The sequence below is a fragment of the Barbus barbus genome (genome assembly GCF_936440315.1).
Source record: "Barbus barbus genome assembly, chromosome: 38".
NCBI lineage: Eukaryota > Metazoa > Chordata > Actinopteri > Cypriniformes > Cyprinidae > Barbus > Barbus barbus.
In genome coordinates, this window is record NC_136716.1 from 18,706,606 (window position 1) to 18,724,734 (window position 18,129).

General features: G+C 41.7%; 1 protein-coding gene across 9 annotated transcripts in view; it reads right to left on the reverse strand.

Moving 5' to 3' along the window:
* tcf7l2 (transcription factor 7 like 2) overlaps positions 1-18,129 on the reverse strand; it is an 80,054-nt gene that overhangs the window by 50,695 nt on the left and 11,230 nt on the right. For all 9 annotated transcript variants that reach the window (XM_079398068.1, XM_079398067.1, XM_079398072.1 and 6 more), the window contains exon 4: positions 3,743-3,844. In XM_079398068.1, the coding sequence (XP_079254194.1) occupies positions 3,743-3,844 (102 nt within the window). The remainder of the gene's footprint in view (positions 1-3,742; positions 3,845-18,129) is intronic.

Sequence of the window (18,129 nt, forward strand, 5' to 3'; positions counted from 1 at the left end):
GCACTAGCTTTAACCTGGGTGTGAGTGCAGACTCAAGTCAAATACTACGATTTGTCTGGGAAAATGTATAATAATAATAATATTAATAATAACACTTTGTAATATGATTAATGATTATTTTATTTATTGCCACTTAGTTTTCGGTCTGTGAATAAATCAGTACTTATTAATTTAGGAAAAAGCTGAAATTGGGGTCACAAAGTTTCCAAAACAACATATCAATCAAATTGTCATTTCCTGTGCAAGTAGACAGCTCTTGACCACAATAAAAAGCTGCAAATGACCAGACTTTACGCTGTGAGTTAAACATCTGGCTATACCAGTCTAGTATATAGCCTACACCAAGAAACACTAAATAGGGGAACACTGACGGACAGCTGTGCATACAAGTCGAGAAAGAGAACGAGAACAGGGAACTGATCCCGGAACGAATGGCCAATGTGTCACAGATGTGGGGAAATCTATCGTTCCGTTGTTTCCAACTCCTTCCCACTGGAATTGCAATCGCATGATCCCCGCTCATACGTCCTTGAGTTAATGCTCTGTCCGATGCCAAATACACAGCACATGTGTTTTGCAGTCTACCTGTCTGAATTGGCATGTCTATATTACAGTCTATATAAAGAATGGGCTTTACAAATCACATTAAAAGCTAGTGGAGATGGCAGTGGGACAAACGGCTTGTGGTACTTTGCAGTGATGTGTTCTTTATGACTTGTGAACAGGTAGTAAATGCATGCTGACTGTGTGGGACTAAGAGGCTTTGAAAAGCCTGCGGGGCTCTTGAGTACTTCAAACATCCTGGCACTGCCTTCTATGGGCGTGGACAGAAACGAGAGGGTCACTTCCTGTGCTCTAGTCATAGAACAGCATGGAGTAGCACCTCTACGGCCACATGTGACTGTAACAAAAAATAGATTGTGTGGAGTGTTCCTATGACTACGGCGACGGTCACACATTTAGTGCTCATGACTGACAACATACTTACTAGCGGTTGAATTCCACCTAAAAACTTAACTCATTTATTTTTCATTATGTGATTTTTTTTTTTTAAACAACTTTTAATTTAAAACAATATGTAATATAATACATTTAATACTTTTTAAATTTTAAAGAAAACAGGCATCCATACACAGGAGTGGCTTGAATACTTTCTATATGAATAAATACTGTCAAGCCCTTTTTCTATTCTCGTGACAGCTATAAAAATTTTAAAGAGTCACTTAGGTTATAAAATGCAATTTATAACAGAGCTGTGTATGAAAACAACCATATATGGCACTCTAAAATAGGACTGACAACTGTATTCTGCTGCTGTGTGAACGCAACTTATGTCAAGCATCTGCCTCGTGTGCTACTTCATTGTCTTTTAGCTGTATACACATTTTAGACTTGTTTGTTGTCTCTCTCTCTGCCTCTCGTTCATCATCTCACTTCATTGCCACGCTGCCCTTTTACGGTATCACCTCCTCTCTGCCGCTGTCCACCTGTGCATTTGTATCTCTCTCACTGGTGATTGTTGGGTCACTTGAACTTCGGCTTACGTTCCTTATCTCGCGCCCATCGGCGCTCTCTTATCAGCCCACGGCAGACAGGCGTCTTCAGAGCCATGGGTCAAGGTGGGCAGGTGTTCTTCCAATTCGACAGAGAAGAGAAACTACCATTTACGGTACAATTTATTGATAAGGCCTTCACGTACGGCAGCATATAGGCCAACTTGAGTCAAAAATAAATAAATAAATATAGAGCTCAGGGCATTCCACAGTTATCTATCCCTGACAATACCAACTGTCTCCAGATAGATTCACCAACGGCATGATGCAAACCAAGGAAACATTAAATCAAACACACGTCAGCACAAGAGAGAAAGAGTAGAATGGGAGAGCAAGAAAGAAAGAGACAGAAAGACGGAAGGATGAAGAAATGATGCAAAGTACCATGTTAGGTCTTGATCAAACAGATACGAATTGTATGAATGAACTAAATAAATAAACGACCTTAAATGCTAAATAGCTAAACACCATACAGAGCAAAATATTCAACTTGCTCTCTCGCCGTAGGTCTTTGGAGCTGTTTTAAAAGGCAATAGAGAAAACTGCTCTGTGCTGATAAGCATTTACAGCGTCATGAGTCAGAGGGATAAAACTCAAGTGCAGTATTTACCTGAGCCCGTTCTTAACTACCTCCCACACATTTAATGATTCAGAGAGGGAGGACAATCATTTTTCTCTCTCTCTTAAAAAAAGCACATGGGATGTCTACCCTACATTTAAATGTAAAAATAGTTTAATACCAGTTCAGTAGAAGCAGCTATAGAGTTGCCACTTCATTCATCAGGTAGTATTTAATGTATTTTTGATCAAATAAATGCAGTCTTAGTGAGAATATGAGGATTCTTTCAAAACCTTTAAAAACCTTACCAACCTCAAACTTTTGAATGGTAGTCTATCTAAAACTGCATTAGACAAAAGTGGAAAAAACATAAAAATATGAAAACGCTTTAGTATAGGGACCAATTCTCACTAGTTAACTAGTTGCTTATTAGCATGCCTATTAATAACATAATGGCTGTTTATTAATACTTATAAAGCACATTTTCTGCATGACCATATTCTACATCCCTACATTACTATTAATAAATTAATCATTTATATTGAGGCAAAAGTCACAGATAATTGTTAATAGCAATAATTGGATCTTAAAATAAAGTGTGACCCAAAATACAAACACAAAACACTAAAAACTAGCAAACAGTTTTCAATCAATGTCACAGCCAACCATGATTTTCTTCCTTCTGCTTTTGTTATTTTGTCAACTTTTAGGAGTATAATCTTACATAAATGGTCTCAAAATAACATTAGGCACATACTAAAAAAAACAATATTAATTCCATGCAGACTCTTTAAAGGTAACTGAGAATGTTTCATCTGGATTCAATGGATTATTCTCTTATATTCCTAAACACGACCTTGGAGGCACTCTGTTGCATCCAGTAACTATGGAAACGCAATGAAGCCCCCAAACTCATGCACCACAATGGAAAGACCAAAATCAAATTTGGTCTATTGTCCAAGGAAAGGAATCGATAACCTGATGATTTAACATGGTAACATTGTTTTCGCCCAGCCGTGTGTCTAACCTTGAAGGCCTTATCATCTATAGATTTTAAAACAGTGATAGATTTAGAGTTAAGCACATGGATAACAGCACTCACGGATCCAGTGTATAAAACTGCAAAATAAACATAGCATCTCTACTCCAGACACTCATTGTCTGAACCAAGCTTTGCATGGGCGTTAATTATACGTCTCCACTGTAAAAAGATGGTCTTGCCCTCTGCCACTTTGCGCCATTCAAAGGGGAAAAAAACTGTTAAACTACACTGAAATCTCACCCTCTTGTTTTCAAGCCATATTACAGACAAGCGCATTACAAAACAAGCACCCATGTGATATATAATATTCCAACACAATCTGGGCTGTGTTTCGCCAAAAGCATCGTAAGCTTAAGTACATCGTAGACCCATTGAAACCAATGGAGCTACGACCAACTTAAGTTTACGATGCTTTTGGGAAACACAGTCCTGGTCTACAGTTTTTATAGGCCACTAGACCAATTGACAGCTGTTGATTAGGAGAGGAGTGTAAGATCCCAAACAACCCAACAAAGTATTTTGGTATTCATGGACTGTGCTGTAGAACAAAGAGCTTTGTAAATGCAATGACTCATGGGTGTTACTTACAACGATGTGTGCTGGAGAAGGTGACCTGGCATCTTTAAGTGCTTGTCTACTCTGAAGACTTCCTGCTTGAACATCTAGCAGGGGCCATTTCATCTGTAGATACTAGATGGCAGAAAGAAAAAAATGGAGAAAAACAAAAGAAAAACATGTTAACAATGCAGAAAACAAAGGGAAACAACATAAGCGCTAAAATATCTTTTAAAAAAATGTGTGACATAGAAAGCAAAAGTAAGCAAAAATAAATAATGTCAAAAAGATCTAAGGTCAAATGATGCATGAAGTGGAGCTTCTTGAGAACTGAAACTACTGGTGTTAAGATTAATTTACATTTTATGCTTGTTCACAAAAACAGCACATTTGAACCACACACTCAAATGCATTCAGGTGAATAAGTTGATTGTTCTTCCTGTAATCATGCACAAATGTTTTATTGGCCTCTGGAATTTAAGATGGACTTTATGTGCACATTTTTCCCAGTTCACATAATAAAGGTGTGGCATGGAGTCACTGCAGCGACTGTCCCCGTGAATGATTGACCTGGACTTTATCAGGTGTACACAGCCCTTTCATGAACCCTAACATCGCTCTTACAGCCAACAGATGAAAATAATCACCAGAATCACCATGAAGAGCTCCATGGCATTTTCAAACTCTTAATTTAATCTGTAAAATCAAATAATGTTTTTGAAAGCTCAATATATATATATATATATGAAAACAGATTTTGAACATATGGTTTATAATAGGCATAGGTGAGATCATAGTTTTAAAATCATAGGTGAGTCTTATTCAGTTGACATGAAGTCAGTATATCATTCAGTATATCTTTCTTTTGCCTATAATATCTCCATTCTAACTCCCAGCCTTGAACCCTGATGGACACATTCTCTGAGGTCATATGTCTGATCTCACCCATGGACTGCAGGATTTGCTTAGCAGACCAACCCTTTACATGTACCCTGTGTGACCTCTCATTTAGAGATCACATGCTGGGGGCCATTACAAACCTGCTGTTACTGTCCCAAAACTGCTGTGCCTAATGACCTTAGTCCATTAGCCCACAGCAAGTGAACTTGACCCTTGAACTTTTAACCTGTTTCTGTAGAGGCTTAGAGACAACCGGCTGATCGTGAACTTGACTTGGACTCGGCTATCTGAGTCATGGGTGTCTCATCAGGAAAAGTGTGAGGGTCCACACATTCCTAACACTTGAAATGTGGCTGTTGTATTAGCTGAATTACACAGGTCAGGGGTTAACTGGGCCCTGATTGCTATTATTAATGGAAACTTGAAGAGCAACAAACACTGAGGTAAAAAAGTGACCATTGGAAACCGCTGCTCTGTTCAATGACTAAATAAATTCAAATAAGCATTCAAACCATCTATGTTACTAAATAGGAGGGTTGAGTGGATTTGCATGTGGGCTTGGCTGATGCCAATATATTTAAGGAAGCATTTAAGTTGAATGGAAAACAAAGAAGGAAAGAAACAAAGAAATGAAGGAAGGACAGAAGGACGGAGGAATGGTGGACAGAAGTAAAAAGAAGACAGAAAGAAAGGTGGGGTAGATACAGCAGCTGGGGCTCAATTTCTTAACCTTGGCGCAATTTTGGATGCAGTCTTGGGCCCATAACGTGAAAAATGAATTTAGAGTACACTCTACATAAAAAATGGTGCTCTTTTTTAGGCCTAATGCATCCTCCGATGCTACCAGGACTTCAAACACTGGGCTGCAAATCACAAATCAGAATCAAATCCATTCCCATGTCTGACCAGATCCGGCCAATCAGGGTCAACCTTTCCACTCCAACTCCGTCCTGCTCTATCCAATCAAACAGCTTCACGCCTTCCCTTCTTACAGCCTATCTGTGGAGTTTGTTTGACCTTGTCAGGCCTCCTTTGAGATTTTACTCTTCTTATGAGGACATTCCAAGCTCCACTTTGCCAAAGACAGAAAAAAAGTGAAGAAAAAATGCCTGGTTCTGTGGCTCACCATTTAAGCAATTACCCATAAAGTGAGGCTGTAGTTGTAAGGCTGCTCATGTGTCTTCAAGAATAGGACTGAATCAGAGCTAATTAGAGGTAGATTCACAGCAGGATGCATTCCTGTGATCCAGTCTGGAGGAACTTTTGGACTCCTACCTTGGCCTCAACTTGATCATACCCACCTCCAAATAGTCAAACTGGTAGCTGGTATATTGAAGCGTATTGTTGACAGGTGGACAGCAATGCCAAATGTTTAAGAATCAACTCAAGTTTAATGCAAAAATAACACGCAATAATCATAAATAAGTTTTAGTTTGAAACGTGTGCGCATGTAGGACAAGGTAATATCTTGGTAGGTAGGACCAGATAATATCTTGGTAAGTAGGGCCAGGTAATGTCCTGTGCTCCAGCGCTGTGAAGTTTAGTTTGGATGGGGTGAAAGGTGACACCTTGCCAGTGTGGGTGCTGAAAGCTTAGTGTACGTACTATGATAGGCGTATCCACTTCAGACCTTTCCCTTGGTCTAATCCCTCCTGCAGGTTTTACAAGCATGCCAAGGAAAGCTGAGCCTAGACCAGTGCCAAAGTCCCAGCAGTGTTCCCTCACAGCCCAAGCCCCTACACCACCCCTGGCCTGCTGACGGACGCACCACTTGGGTTTGAGAAGGCCATGACCTCTGACCTCCCCCTGCCTCTTCTCTGCCTACTAAAAACTCTCCAGCTAGGAGGCCCCCTTCCACGTAACTCAAGTGCTATTCTGATGTGACAAATTGCTCCGGAGATCTGGAGAACTCAGTACCCTCCCCCTCAGCCTTCAGACTTACCCAGAGTGCTTACTCTGTCCTGGGGCCCCAACAACAGGGGCTCCCCTTCGCCTCCCCCACCCTTCAGCAAACCCTCAAGCCTTGCCTCGCCTTCTCCTGCCTTGCCTCAGCACAGCTACAATGGGAATGAATGGATCAATTGTCTCTGATGAAGTGAAAGACAAGGGAGCCCTCTAAATCCTCCAAAAGGGATGAACTCTCTCTCTGTCCCTCTATTGCTTGGAGACTTCCGAGAGAAAGAGAGAGAGAGGGAGTCAGAAAGACAGACAGATAGAAAATGCCAGAGACCACGAGTTGCTTAATCAGGTCTACCTAAACTGATCTGGAGCTGAATTTTACAAACTGACCTTAGCAGAAACCCTTTATTTTTAATAGAAAATCATTCCAAACCAGAAAACCACTTTACAATTTTAGGCCTAGAGCTAAAGTCATCTGGATTATGGAAGCATTTGCAACAGTAAGTAAACTAGAGCAAACAAAACAATGTGATAAGCAAATTTAATCCATGCAAATTGCGTGTTCGATTTGTTTTTGGATTAAGAGCAAAGGCTTTTCCTCAATCAGACAAATCAGATGCCTACTTTGTCAGAGAGGCTAGGGATATCTGTGGATCTATTTTCAGATGTCCAGCATGGGATGAACGAATGCATTAGAAAGCATTCCAACCACATTAACAATGTACACATGAAAACCTGAAGACAAAAGGGTGTAAGGGGGTCCAGCAAGCACTCTGTGAGCCAATTTCCCACTAGAGATGCTCAATCAGGCCCAGAAGATCCCAGACCATCTGTGGAGAGGGGTCAAGAACATATGCAGCTAATAACACACATGCATCCAAATGTTAACTTAACCATCACCATATCCACACATGGTCTAAGGGTGTGAGAGTTGACCTCTTGCTAATTGCAAGAATAAACCAAGACATTATTTAAGCGAAGACACCTGAAATTGGCTGATCAGATGTGGCCTGGTGTGCATTGCTCTAACATGCTGAACAGTGTGGTGACCCAAGTTTGAGTGCGGATCAGGTAATCTCCTGGTCACACCTCCCACCACCTTCTTGTTATTTCCTGTCTCTTTAAATAAAAGTGGCAACACTAATTAATCTAAAAATAGTATGTTTAAGAGTGCTTGTTACTAGGTTCACATGGAGAACCACACAAGTTTGCATAAGAATTATGATAAATACAACTCCCACTGAACAAGCAACAATAAAAAGCCCATTGTTTTGTTCACAGGTGCTGAGGAACAGGCAAGCATGGATACATACATACAGACTCGCACTTAATACACTCGCTCTCTCAAGAGGAGAATTTTTTGGGGAAAGGACATAATAATGATCCAGACAGGCTCTTTGAAATTCACTGATCCAAAGAGAAGGGATCTGCCCATCTGTGAGACTGCCATCTCTAGAGAGGTAGAGAGAGCGAGAAAAGAGAGAGAAAGCATGTGTTTGGGTGTGTGTGCGTCTGTCTGTCTTTGTATGTTTGCTTGAAACATTCAAATAGCCTTCATTTCAGATGGATGGAAGCATGCTGGAGGTGAGGGCTAGGGGTGGAGGAGGAGGAGGAGTAGCTCAACACTAGATGAAACTGAAAGTTAGTCTACACGAAGGCTCTTCACACTTGCTTAGTTCTTCTAATACACATTTTATGAGTAAATAAAATGAGTAAGGAAAAAAAGAGAAAAGAACACCCCACCAGCTCAGATTGCCTCAGGCATTCTGCAACCAAGAAAATAAAGCTGGAATGTGGGCAGGCCTGGGGTTTGTGTGCCCCGGGGCGGGAGAGGGTCTGCGGGGCCCATATTTACTCCAAAGCTGGAACCGCTGGGGGGTTCTCAGCACTCTGACAGCACAGAGCCAGAGACCCCAGCCTGATCTCATCCATCCCCTCACCTCTCACCTTGGCCCTCTTCATAATAAACTCCCACTGACATTTTTCTTTCACACTGCCTCTAAAACTGATCCTCCAAACAGTTGACGAGGCAGGCATCTTTTGAAACTTAGGTCTAAAACATACTCTACCAAAGTATTTGAACATGGACGCTTCTAGCTAAGCAAGCTTGAGTTCATGTATTGTTCTGAAATAGCATAAAACTGCATGAATGCACATTGCATACTCAGCACTGCCACGAGGGGTGCTATAATGGGTGCAGAACAAGTTTAAACAAAAATGATTGAGTCTTATCTTGATCTTATAAACATGTTAAAGTTAGCTGCCTGAATAAAAACATTCAATACAATAATGGCACAGGTATTTTAGGTTAACTCTACTATCCCACAGAGAGATAACTGACCCAAAAATGTACTCACTCTCATTTTGGTACACACTTGCAAGAATCTCTGTGTCTATCTGTCTGTCGGTCCATGTTTTGGACCTCAATGTTCTTTCAAAGTATCTTCTTTTGCGTTTTGCAGAAGAAAATGATACATACTGGTTTGGAACAACATGAAGGTGAGTAAATGATAACAGAATTTCATTTTTTGGGTGAAGTATCCGTTTAAGTTTTCAAAAGTGCCACAGTAATGCAAGAACCTCAACGCTTCTTCCACTTAAAGAGACAGTTCAAGAAAGTTTTAGCTGAATCATTCCCAATTCCCAAATTATTTTTATCTGATCCAGCACCTCAAACACAGTAGCACGAGATACATGTGGCCACACTTGTGGTCCGTTTACGTAGCAGGTGTTGGCTCAAATTAGTCAAACAGCAGCAGAATCACCTGAAGCGCTCAGACTGTGTTAGGTACTGTGTTAGTGCGCACATACTACCAATAAGTAAGGCCATAAAGAAGTTCTGCCAAGCCTCAAAGCCAGACTAGCTCTTTAAGAGCAGCCGTCCTCCTTGCTTGAGGAGGCAGTAAAACAAACAAACCGTCTCTCATGGAGACAGTTGGACAAAGTGACAGGGTTCCTCTATTAAAGTCCATGTAGGCTGACATAGCATTTGGTGATTGCACACCAAAGGACTGCTGATCCATTAATATTTCTATTAAGCAGGAACAAGTTCATGTGTCTTTTTAGGTTGTGTTTTTCTTCTACCCAAGGGGCATAGAAATGGAGGAGACATAAAATGTATCAGTTTGGCTGAAGAATATTAATCATGTTACATCATTTGCCCAATATTCATGTCTTGTTTGCTGGGAGGAAGGCAACTAGAGACTTCCGTTTGGTCTTAAAATTGTCATATTATATGGTTGGGTACAATTCTTCTCTTGAAATATAATTTTTGGGATTATTTTCCAAAAACGTATGCCCCCCTGCTTCTACTCTTTCTTCCTCTTGTTCTCTCTCTCTTCTGGGTGATTATGGGCCCCTTAAGAGTGCTCTATAAATAGCCCTGCAGGCTCTAGTCTTCGTGGCTGGTGTCTCCTCCAGCAGGGCCCATAATGAGACATACAGGCAGCTAAGGCCTAGCAACACACCCAAGAGCTGCACACTTACACAGCCTGCAGTGTTTCAACACCAAGAGAGGTCTCATTCCTACCCTGTGGAATCTCATACACTGACCTACTTACCAGCTACGTGATCTTCAGCGTGGGCGCAGGGCTTAGCGCTAGGTGTGCCTGCTCATAGGTCCTGTAGAATTAACATTGGGTTGGCATGGAGTTTGGACTTTGGAGCTCACGTTTAAACACACACAAACACACACACACACACACACACTCTAGGCAATGGATCAGTTTTACTGTACAGATGGGGTCACCCCTGGCCACCATGAGGAGGTAATTACCACACTAGTGCACAATCTCAAGTTCAAAATAAAGACTACTTTCACCTCCTGCAGCAACAACAACCTTCAAACGGGTTTCAACCTACACACACACACACACAAATAAACCTTGAAGCACTCCAAACTCCATATTCATAAAGTCTGGTCCCTGAGTGTATCTGAGCACCATTATCTGCCTCGAAATTCAAAATGGTTGCAGGTCAGAAGCGTCAACAGGACACCCTTCTGATTTTACCCTACAACACAAACCCGAACCATACTCAGGGAACATCAAACACGCTCAATGTAGCACAAATACTACAGGCTGGTCTATTCAGACCGATCTCACTCTCAACTGCATGAATTTAAATGGCAGAAGGGTTTACTGTACCTTTTGCTGGTTAGTGATGTATCCATTGGGTAATTTTTGATAACAAATGGCAATCGACTGATGGTTACTGGCATAAGGTACGCAAAGAGTAACAGTGCTAACGACCTGTCCATGAGAACACAACTACCTTCAGGGACAATGCCGTTCTTTTGCTCCAAAAAAAAAGAATAAATAAAGGACCGGTTAATAGAGCTCATTAAAATGGAGGAGGCACAGATGACAATAAGACCCAGGGAAGGTCATGCGGTGGGAGCTACAGGCAAAGCACCGTGGGTGATGGTGCGACCCCTATCTTCTCCTCTGCACCCCACGAAGAGCACCCTTCACCTCCAAATAAACTGTAGTAATGATTTTGTAGTAATGCACCCACCCGCCACCACCAAAAAAAAGCCTCACGAACACACATAACCCCTCCTCCACCTCTCTGTTAATTATTGCAGACATCCATCCACAAACAGCGGCAACAGACACCATCACACACAGCAATTACTTCTGAATCTTTAATGCACTCTTTAAGCAACTCTCTGGCACTGTGTCTCTCTTGGGCAAACCACAGACCTGTCTTCTCGAACCATTAACATAGGGGTGACAGGGCACTGGGACAAGAATAAGCAAAAATAAACTTACTGACTGTTTATAAGCTCTATTTGAATCCGAAAGCTCCAGCAGAAACATCTTTTCAGGTAAACGTCTTCAATGCAACCCCCTTCTCGCTAATGATCGATTCAGTTCTGCACAGATGAGATGCAGAACTACATGTGTAGCTGGACGCAGCTGGGACTAACGCAGGATGAGTGTGAAAACTAATCTCTACTCTTAGCTAAACAGTAACACATGCCAGACATGTCAAGTCTGAATATACTAAGAGGTCTATTCATAAGATGCAGAAGTTGCACCTGTGCTATACTGTCAAGCTCATGCAACTCACCCTGATGAAAGAACACATCTTTATATGCATTCATTCAAATCGACTAAATAAACAGTATGCCTTATCTGACCCAGATTGGTTTATGCCAATTGAAGGTGGATCAGCATTGTCAAGCATTTAAAGAAAAAAATAACAGCATTTGTGGTTAAGTTGGCTGATCAAGGAACCCTTGGTGGTTTAAGTAGTAATACCAACAGACCAGGACTTAAAACACAACATTTAATGGAAACGTCCCAACATGGAAATATCTTAAGCCTTGGTCAAACCAGACATGCAAATGCATTTTTTTCTGGACTCTATAATGGACAATGAGTTTGAGTTTTTGTCCTGTGTTTGCATGCATATGAAAGGGGTGAAATTCTAGTCTGACAGCAGCTTTAGAACTTTAATAAACAGCAATGGTTCAGTTACAATATCATTCTGATAAGAATTTGTTTCTTCATAAAAATGCACTGAAAGCCAACCCACAATGCTTTGTTTGACCCTATATCAGACTCTGTCTGACAGTTGATGATGACATGTGCACATGAACTTGAATGAAGCCGGCTACTCTGCCTCGTATCCTCTCTCCAATCTACTCGTTTACTTGATGCAACTCATTGCAACGCTGCGTTAACAATGCTCCGGCTCCATTTCCAAAGCATCCTTCATGCAAGGCTGCAAGACACGGACATGCAGATTTATATGGTTTTGGGGGTGGGTTTTGTTTTTTTACAGATGTGTTCTATAAAGGTTAACATGCACTGGAAAAAAAAGCCTTGGCTACAAACTGTGTGTTTTTGTCAGCTGGGGGAAGCAGAACAGAAAAAAAAGCCCTCAGCCAAGCCATCAAGTTGAACATTGAACTTCACAGTAGTAGCTGCCTTTCTATGCCTCTCCTTTTGATGTTACCTCCAAAGCAAGGGATCAAAGGCTTGGAGTGTGGCGTGGGGAAGTCCCAGGCTCTTAGCCTGGCAGCCCGTGATATATGCAAAAGTCTATGCCAAAAAGAGAGAGAGAGGAGAGAGAGAGAGAGAGAGAGAGAGAGAGAGGGAGGGTGGGAATGCAAGCTAGAGACAGCAGGCTTGTATGGAATGTGGCTAAATAGTGTGCTTTACTTTAACAAACTCTGAGGTGATGCAATCACTCCTTTCTGGATTTTTTACAGTGAAGTGTTGAAAACAATGAGGGCGTGCCAAGAGAAAGGCTAAGGCTTGTGGGTGCAAAATGGGTATGAGACCTCACTGACAGATCCACTACTCCACCCCCTTTCTCTCACACACATTGTGTCATACTCACATAAATATACAACAAGACGTCTGACTTACAGCAAACACTGGCCGTATAAAACGCTGTCCTTCACAAACCGACACAAAGACAGGCACAAGACCCACACATATGGATACAATAGGCTCAGCTGAGGTGTTTAAACCAACTAACCCCTGCTTGAAAATTTTGCACACACAAATATAGGTCTACACGTGCAAATCACACACACCCTTTCCCCAGGGCTATAGGATTAAGAGGTCTGTCTGGCTGACAGCGAGCCCTTCCTTCCCACGTACCCTGTCAATTGCCTCCCTCCCTCCTGCCTGCTCGGCCCTGCTCTGCCAGCCAGGGAGAAGGACACACCTGAACTTGACATCGATCTGCCTGAGCTTTTCTCAGCACCACACACGCATGCAGAATCGCACACGCCACAATACACAATATTTGTGTCTGTAAAGAATGAGCGGGGGACGGTACTGAAAACAGAAGAAATGCTGCAAGAATAGTGATGTCTGATATGCCTGATGAGTTTTCTTTTGAAAGGGTTTAAAAACAAATGTGAAACATGAGCATTGGACTAAATCTGTATTTGAAAAGAATTTATTTGAAAACATCTATAATGAGTTAATAAATATTAATGATATTAATGACACTACCAAAAAAAATGTAAATGATGCAGAGGCTGCTGTGAACACTTGTGGGAACAAATCAATTATTATTTTTTTCATTTTTTTGTAATTTTAATGGATTTGAAAACATCTATAGTGCATTATTTTAACTCAATATTCATTTCACTATGTAAAATACATGTAAAATGAAGCAGGAACTTCTGTGAACACTTGAGTGATTACTCAAACATATCAATGATTTTTTTTTTTTAACAGGTTCACTGAAATCAACAAAATGAATGAACTCATTAACTTAAACGCTCCTTCTCAAACATAAAATAACTGTAGGACAACCTACAGTTTTAAAAAAAGAAAAAGGAAAAGAAAAAGACATTTTCCCTGGACCCTGAATTCTCAGTTACTCACTAGGTTGTACAACCGTATCATTTCTACTGCTGTGCAATCCTCACCGTTTTACTCATTCCCCTTCACCTGTGTTTGAAAACAGCATATGTGATCCTTTTTTAAAGTGGACACACAGATACTGTCTGGCCACCGTTACCAGTCGTAGTGGGTCAGTGTGTGTGTGTGGCTCCCATCAGGCAGGCCATGGCAGTGTCTCCGCTCCAGCACCAGATTCTTTAAGAGTCATGGCCTTGAGAGGGAGGAAAAAAAATGAGTGTGGATAATAGGCCTGTTGTTAAAAGAATGGAGGAGAGAAGGAACAAGTGAAAGGAAGTGGGAATGACAGGGGAGGAATATTAAAGACAAGCAGATCCCATTTCACTTTCCAGGTCATCCAAGGGCTGCTGCACTTGTTGTCATTATGTAAATTTGTGCCAGCCAGACACCCTTGGCCACAGCACCACCTATAAACGTCACAATTCTAAAACACAATGTGTGGAGTTCAAAATGTTTCTGAAGACCTGCGCATTCTGTTCCAGGACTTAACTTTACATTAATTTCCCTACGAATAAAATGATGCTGGGACTTAAATGCTGCTTAAACTGCTGACCAATCTGATTGCAAGGTACTCCTGAAAATGACCGTAAGAAAAATTTAAAACGAGGGCCCATGCTTTAAAATGATTATACTCGGATTCATCCCTAGGTTTTGCAGGCATTGGGATGTGTAGAAACGTACAGGTAGATTTGCGCTGCGATAAAAATACGCAGCGAGCCGCCATCGGGGCCTGCGCTGGCAAAGCTGGGCTTCAATTTGAGCTGCGGTGATGGACGGCTAATGAGAGCAAAAAAATCCATCCCGTATAACAACAAAATACCACTGACACTCCCGATCGCCTTGTTCCCGAGATGAGATGGAAAAAAAGGCGAGGAGAAAAGAGAGCCGGAGGAAGACAGGCAGGGAATGAGAATGAGAGAGAGAGAGAGAGAGAGGGAGAGAAAACTCACAATGATGACACGTAAGTGCAAATAGCGATTAAGGATTTACTTTCAAAAGGGCCTCCATTGATCTTTTTTGATAGACCTGCAATAAATCAAACCAGATTGACTAACATGAGAACGAAGCCTAATCCTTTAGTCAGATCCAGAAGAACTCAAACCAAACCAGCTGTTAATTTAGGCTTTACAAGATAAAGCAGGCGAAAGCCAACCTGATGTACCTTAGGGCAAGGGCTTACATCATCTCTGTAAAGCAATCAACTTATTGCCAGTTTGGAGAGGTAATCAGAGTGCACACTGGGAGGAGAGAAAACGACAGAATGGTAGGGGAGGAGAAAGTAAGAAAAGGTCTAAAAGCCAGAAATAAAGAGGCTCTATGAGAAAAACAGAAAGAGAATGAAGTGGGGGGGGGGGGGGGGGGGCAAAGAGGTCTAGAAAACCGGCCAAGGGTTATTCCATGCTAAAATATGTAGCTATGCTAGAGATACGACGAAATATGAGAGGGAGGCAGCACAGGCTCTATTTCTTGCCTGGGCACCCTATAATTTCCCTGTGCGTTTGGCCCTATGCCCATGACCAGTGCCACCTCGGTCATGCCCGGTCAACCACACCGAGTCAGAGCCATAGCCTGCCATGCTAATTAAGCCAGTTATTTTTGTTTGTTTGAGTATTTTTCTTCACCAAACTTACTTATTTTTCTGCTGGACAAAACAATCAAGACGTGCCATCCTGTCTTTTCTGCTTACTTTTCTAATGTCTTTTTCAGACCCACATCCTGTTTGTGTATGAATATAGGAGAGCCATAGATATACTTTACTTTTCTACTATATATTTTACTTTTATACTTTTGTTGAAAATAATCAAACAATAAAATATATAAATAATTTATTATTTATATAATCTCTGTTATAGTTCTACTACTATTATTTAATACAGTTAAAATAATAATATCTGAAACAATACAAATTTTTAGTACTTAAATAGTAATATTATTATTTTTATAACAACTAAAAATGAATGCATGTAGTATATGTATGTATATGTATAAAGATATAAGATAAAAAGAGAAACAAGGATGTTGTTGATTTGGGCAGTGACAGGGAAGCATCACTCAAACACACCCAGACACACATTCACTCATTAGGTAGCATATTCTTGCCTTTAATGTTCTGTTTACTACGCACAACAAGATCAAATCTGAAATCCAATTCCAGGCCTGACCAGGGCCTTTCACTTTAGTTCTGAGGGAGCCTTGAAAAAAGCCAGGCTTGTAGTCTCTGGAAAGTGTCCAAGAGAAACTGAGGCTCAAGAGTCCAAACAAAACCCCAGGTGAAATCAGAGTAAAAGCAGGAGCCCGCATCCCCACCTCTCTCCGACACACTGCATGCACACAGGGATCACTCAGACTTTGGGTGTCTGCTCTACCCAACTAAATTGAAGTTAAATGAGCCAGGGGTTTGACACACATGTGCACATCCATGTAAAGAGCTTGGCACTTCTGCAGCGCTCTGTTGCGCCTACTATCTTTAGTGCTGAACTGAGGCCACCCCTCCTCCTCCTTTTAGCGGGTGTAGCACTCAGCCTCGTGCCTTCCACCATCCTCCCCACGGGGTCACACTTTTAATTACATAGAAACAGTAATCCCATCAGACAGATGGCAAACAGGCCATCACCCAATGACTTTATGCCCAATTGAATCATTACTGATGTTATTTGCTAAATTATAGCAAAACACAACAACGCCGCCGAGCGGGATTTGCACAAGAAGCTAGCGAAAGCAGATGTGCCCTCCTGTCGAGCATCTGTGACAGAGATCAAGATGGCGTGAAGACGGGAAGTGGAAAGTCGGATCTGTTTTAAATGAACAATATTCTAATCAGTGCGAGCAAATGCAGACCCTTATTATATGTCGGGGAAAAAAAAACAAACAAAAAAAATATGATTCCTCTACCGGACAAGGCATTTCCAACCAACTTGGTTTGGTAAACCACATAACAAGCGCAATTGAGAAGTGACGAGAGTTCTTTTCTTAAAAGAGGGAGCGTGTTTGGTTTATGGGCTTTGCTCAGCACCGCCGTTTGTCTTTAGGGAACATCCCAAGAATCCACTCTTTCCTGAAAACCAAATACCGAGCTTCAGTCCACAACCTTGCTGCCAGAGCCCATTCATTCTTTCTCTCGCTTGCTCACCCGCTCTTTCTTTCTGTTTGTCTCTCCCTCTTCTTTTTCTCTGCCCATGGCTTCTGTCAACAATTAGCGGTCGCCTCTTCCAGAGTCCCAGACCACAGCACCCCGAGCGTTAAAGTATGCAATCTCCCAATCAGTCCCTCAACATAAATTATAGCTTGCAACATCGTTTGGGAAAGAGATGCACCTCTGTGCCAATAAACAAACAATTCCCATAAAATTGTTTTTGACAGAACTACTACAAAACTCCAAACTCAGTCAGAGTCATGACTATATAAGCCATAGTCCTTAAGAAAGTCAATAAAAATATTTGGAGCCTGTGTTCTTGGCTTGCAGCAGGGCCTGATTGCTCACCTGTTGTGTTGCTTGGTGTTAATGTATGTCTGATTGGTGCATGTTCTGGCTGGGCCCCAGGGTGTCGTATTCCATGCTGGGTGGCTAGACTTCGTGCCGCAGATGGGAGCAGCTCCTCGGCCCAACGCTGGAGCAGTAAATCTACATTTAGCCATTGGGGTACAAGCCACACCATTACGTAACACTAACATTTTCCATTTCATAAAACACAACGAGGCGAAGGCAGAATTACGTCTTTGCGCTCCCAGACTTAGTGTTTTAATTATTGCTTCTTAGCTACCATAAGACAGGGGTCACAGGGTCATGGCTTAAGACAACAACTCGGTCACAAAATCCAATTATTTTAAGCCCAACTCAAATTAGTTCATATAGAATGGCTGTTTAAAATACTTGTCCTCTGCTTGGACCTGATAAGACTGGCAGCTTCCCTACAAATCGGAGCAGTTGCGTCTAGAGGCATGTCCGTTGCTGTAAAGTGATCCAAGCAGCACCCACAAAACTTCCAAGCTGTTTGTTTTAATCCTTTCCTGACTATCGGTCAATAGGCCACTGCCTGCAGTTGTTCTTGCGTGAAGACGTGGTAGATACCGAGCTGGAAGAGGACCTCAAGAGGGGAATTTGAGATTCCGACCACTATGCCTAAAAAGAAGGGGTTCCTGGGATGTACTCAGTGGGATTAATCATAATTTCTCGTCTGCAGTCGGGAGGAAGCCGGAAATTACTAACGTAGATGCTACTGAAATGAGGGG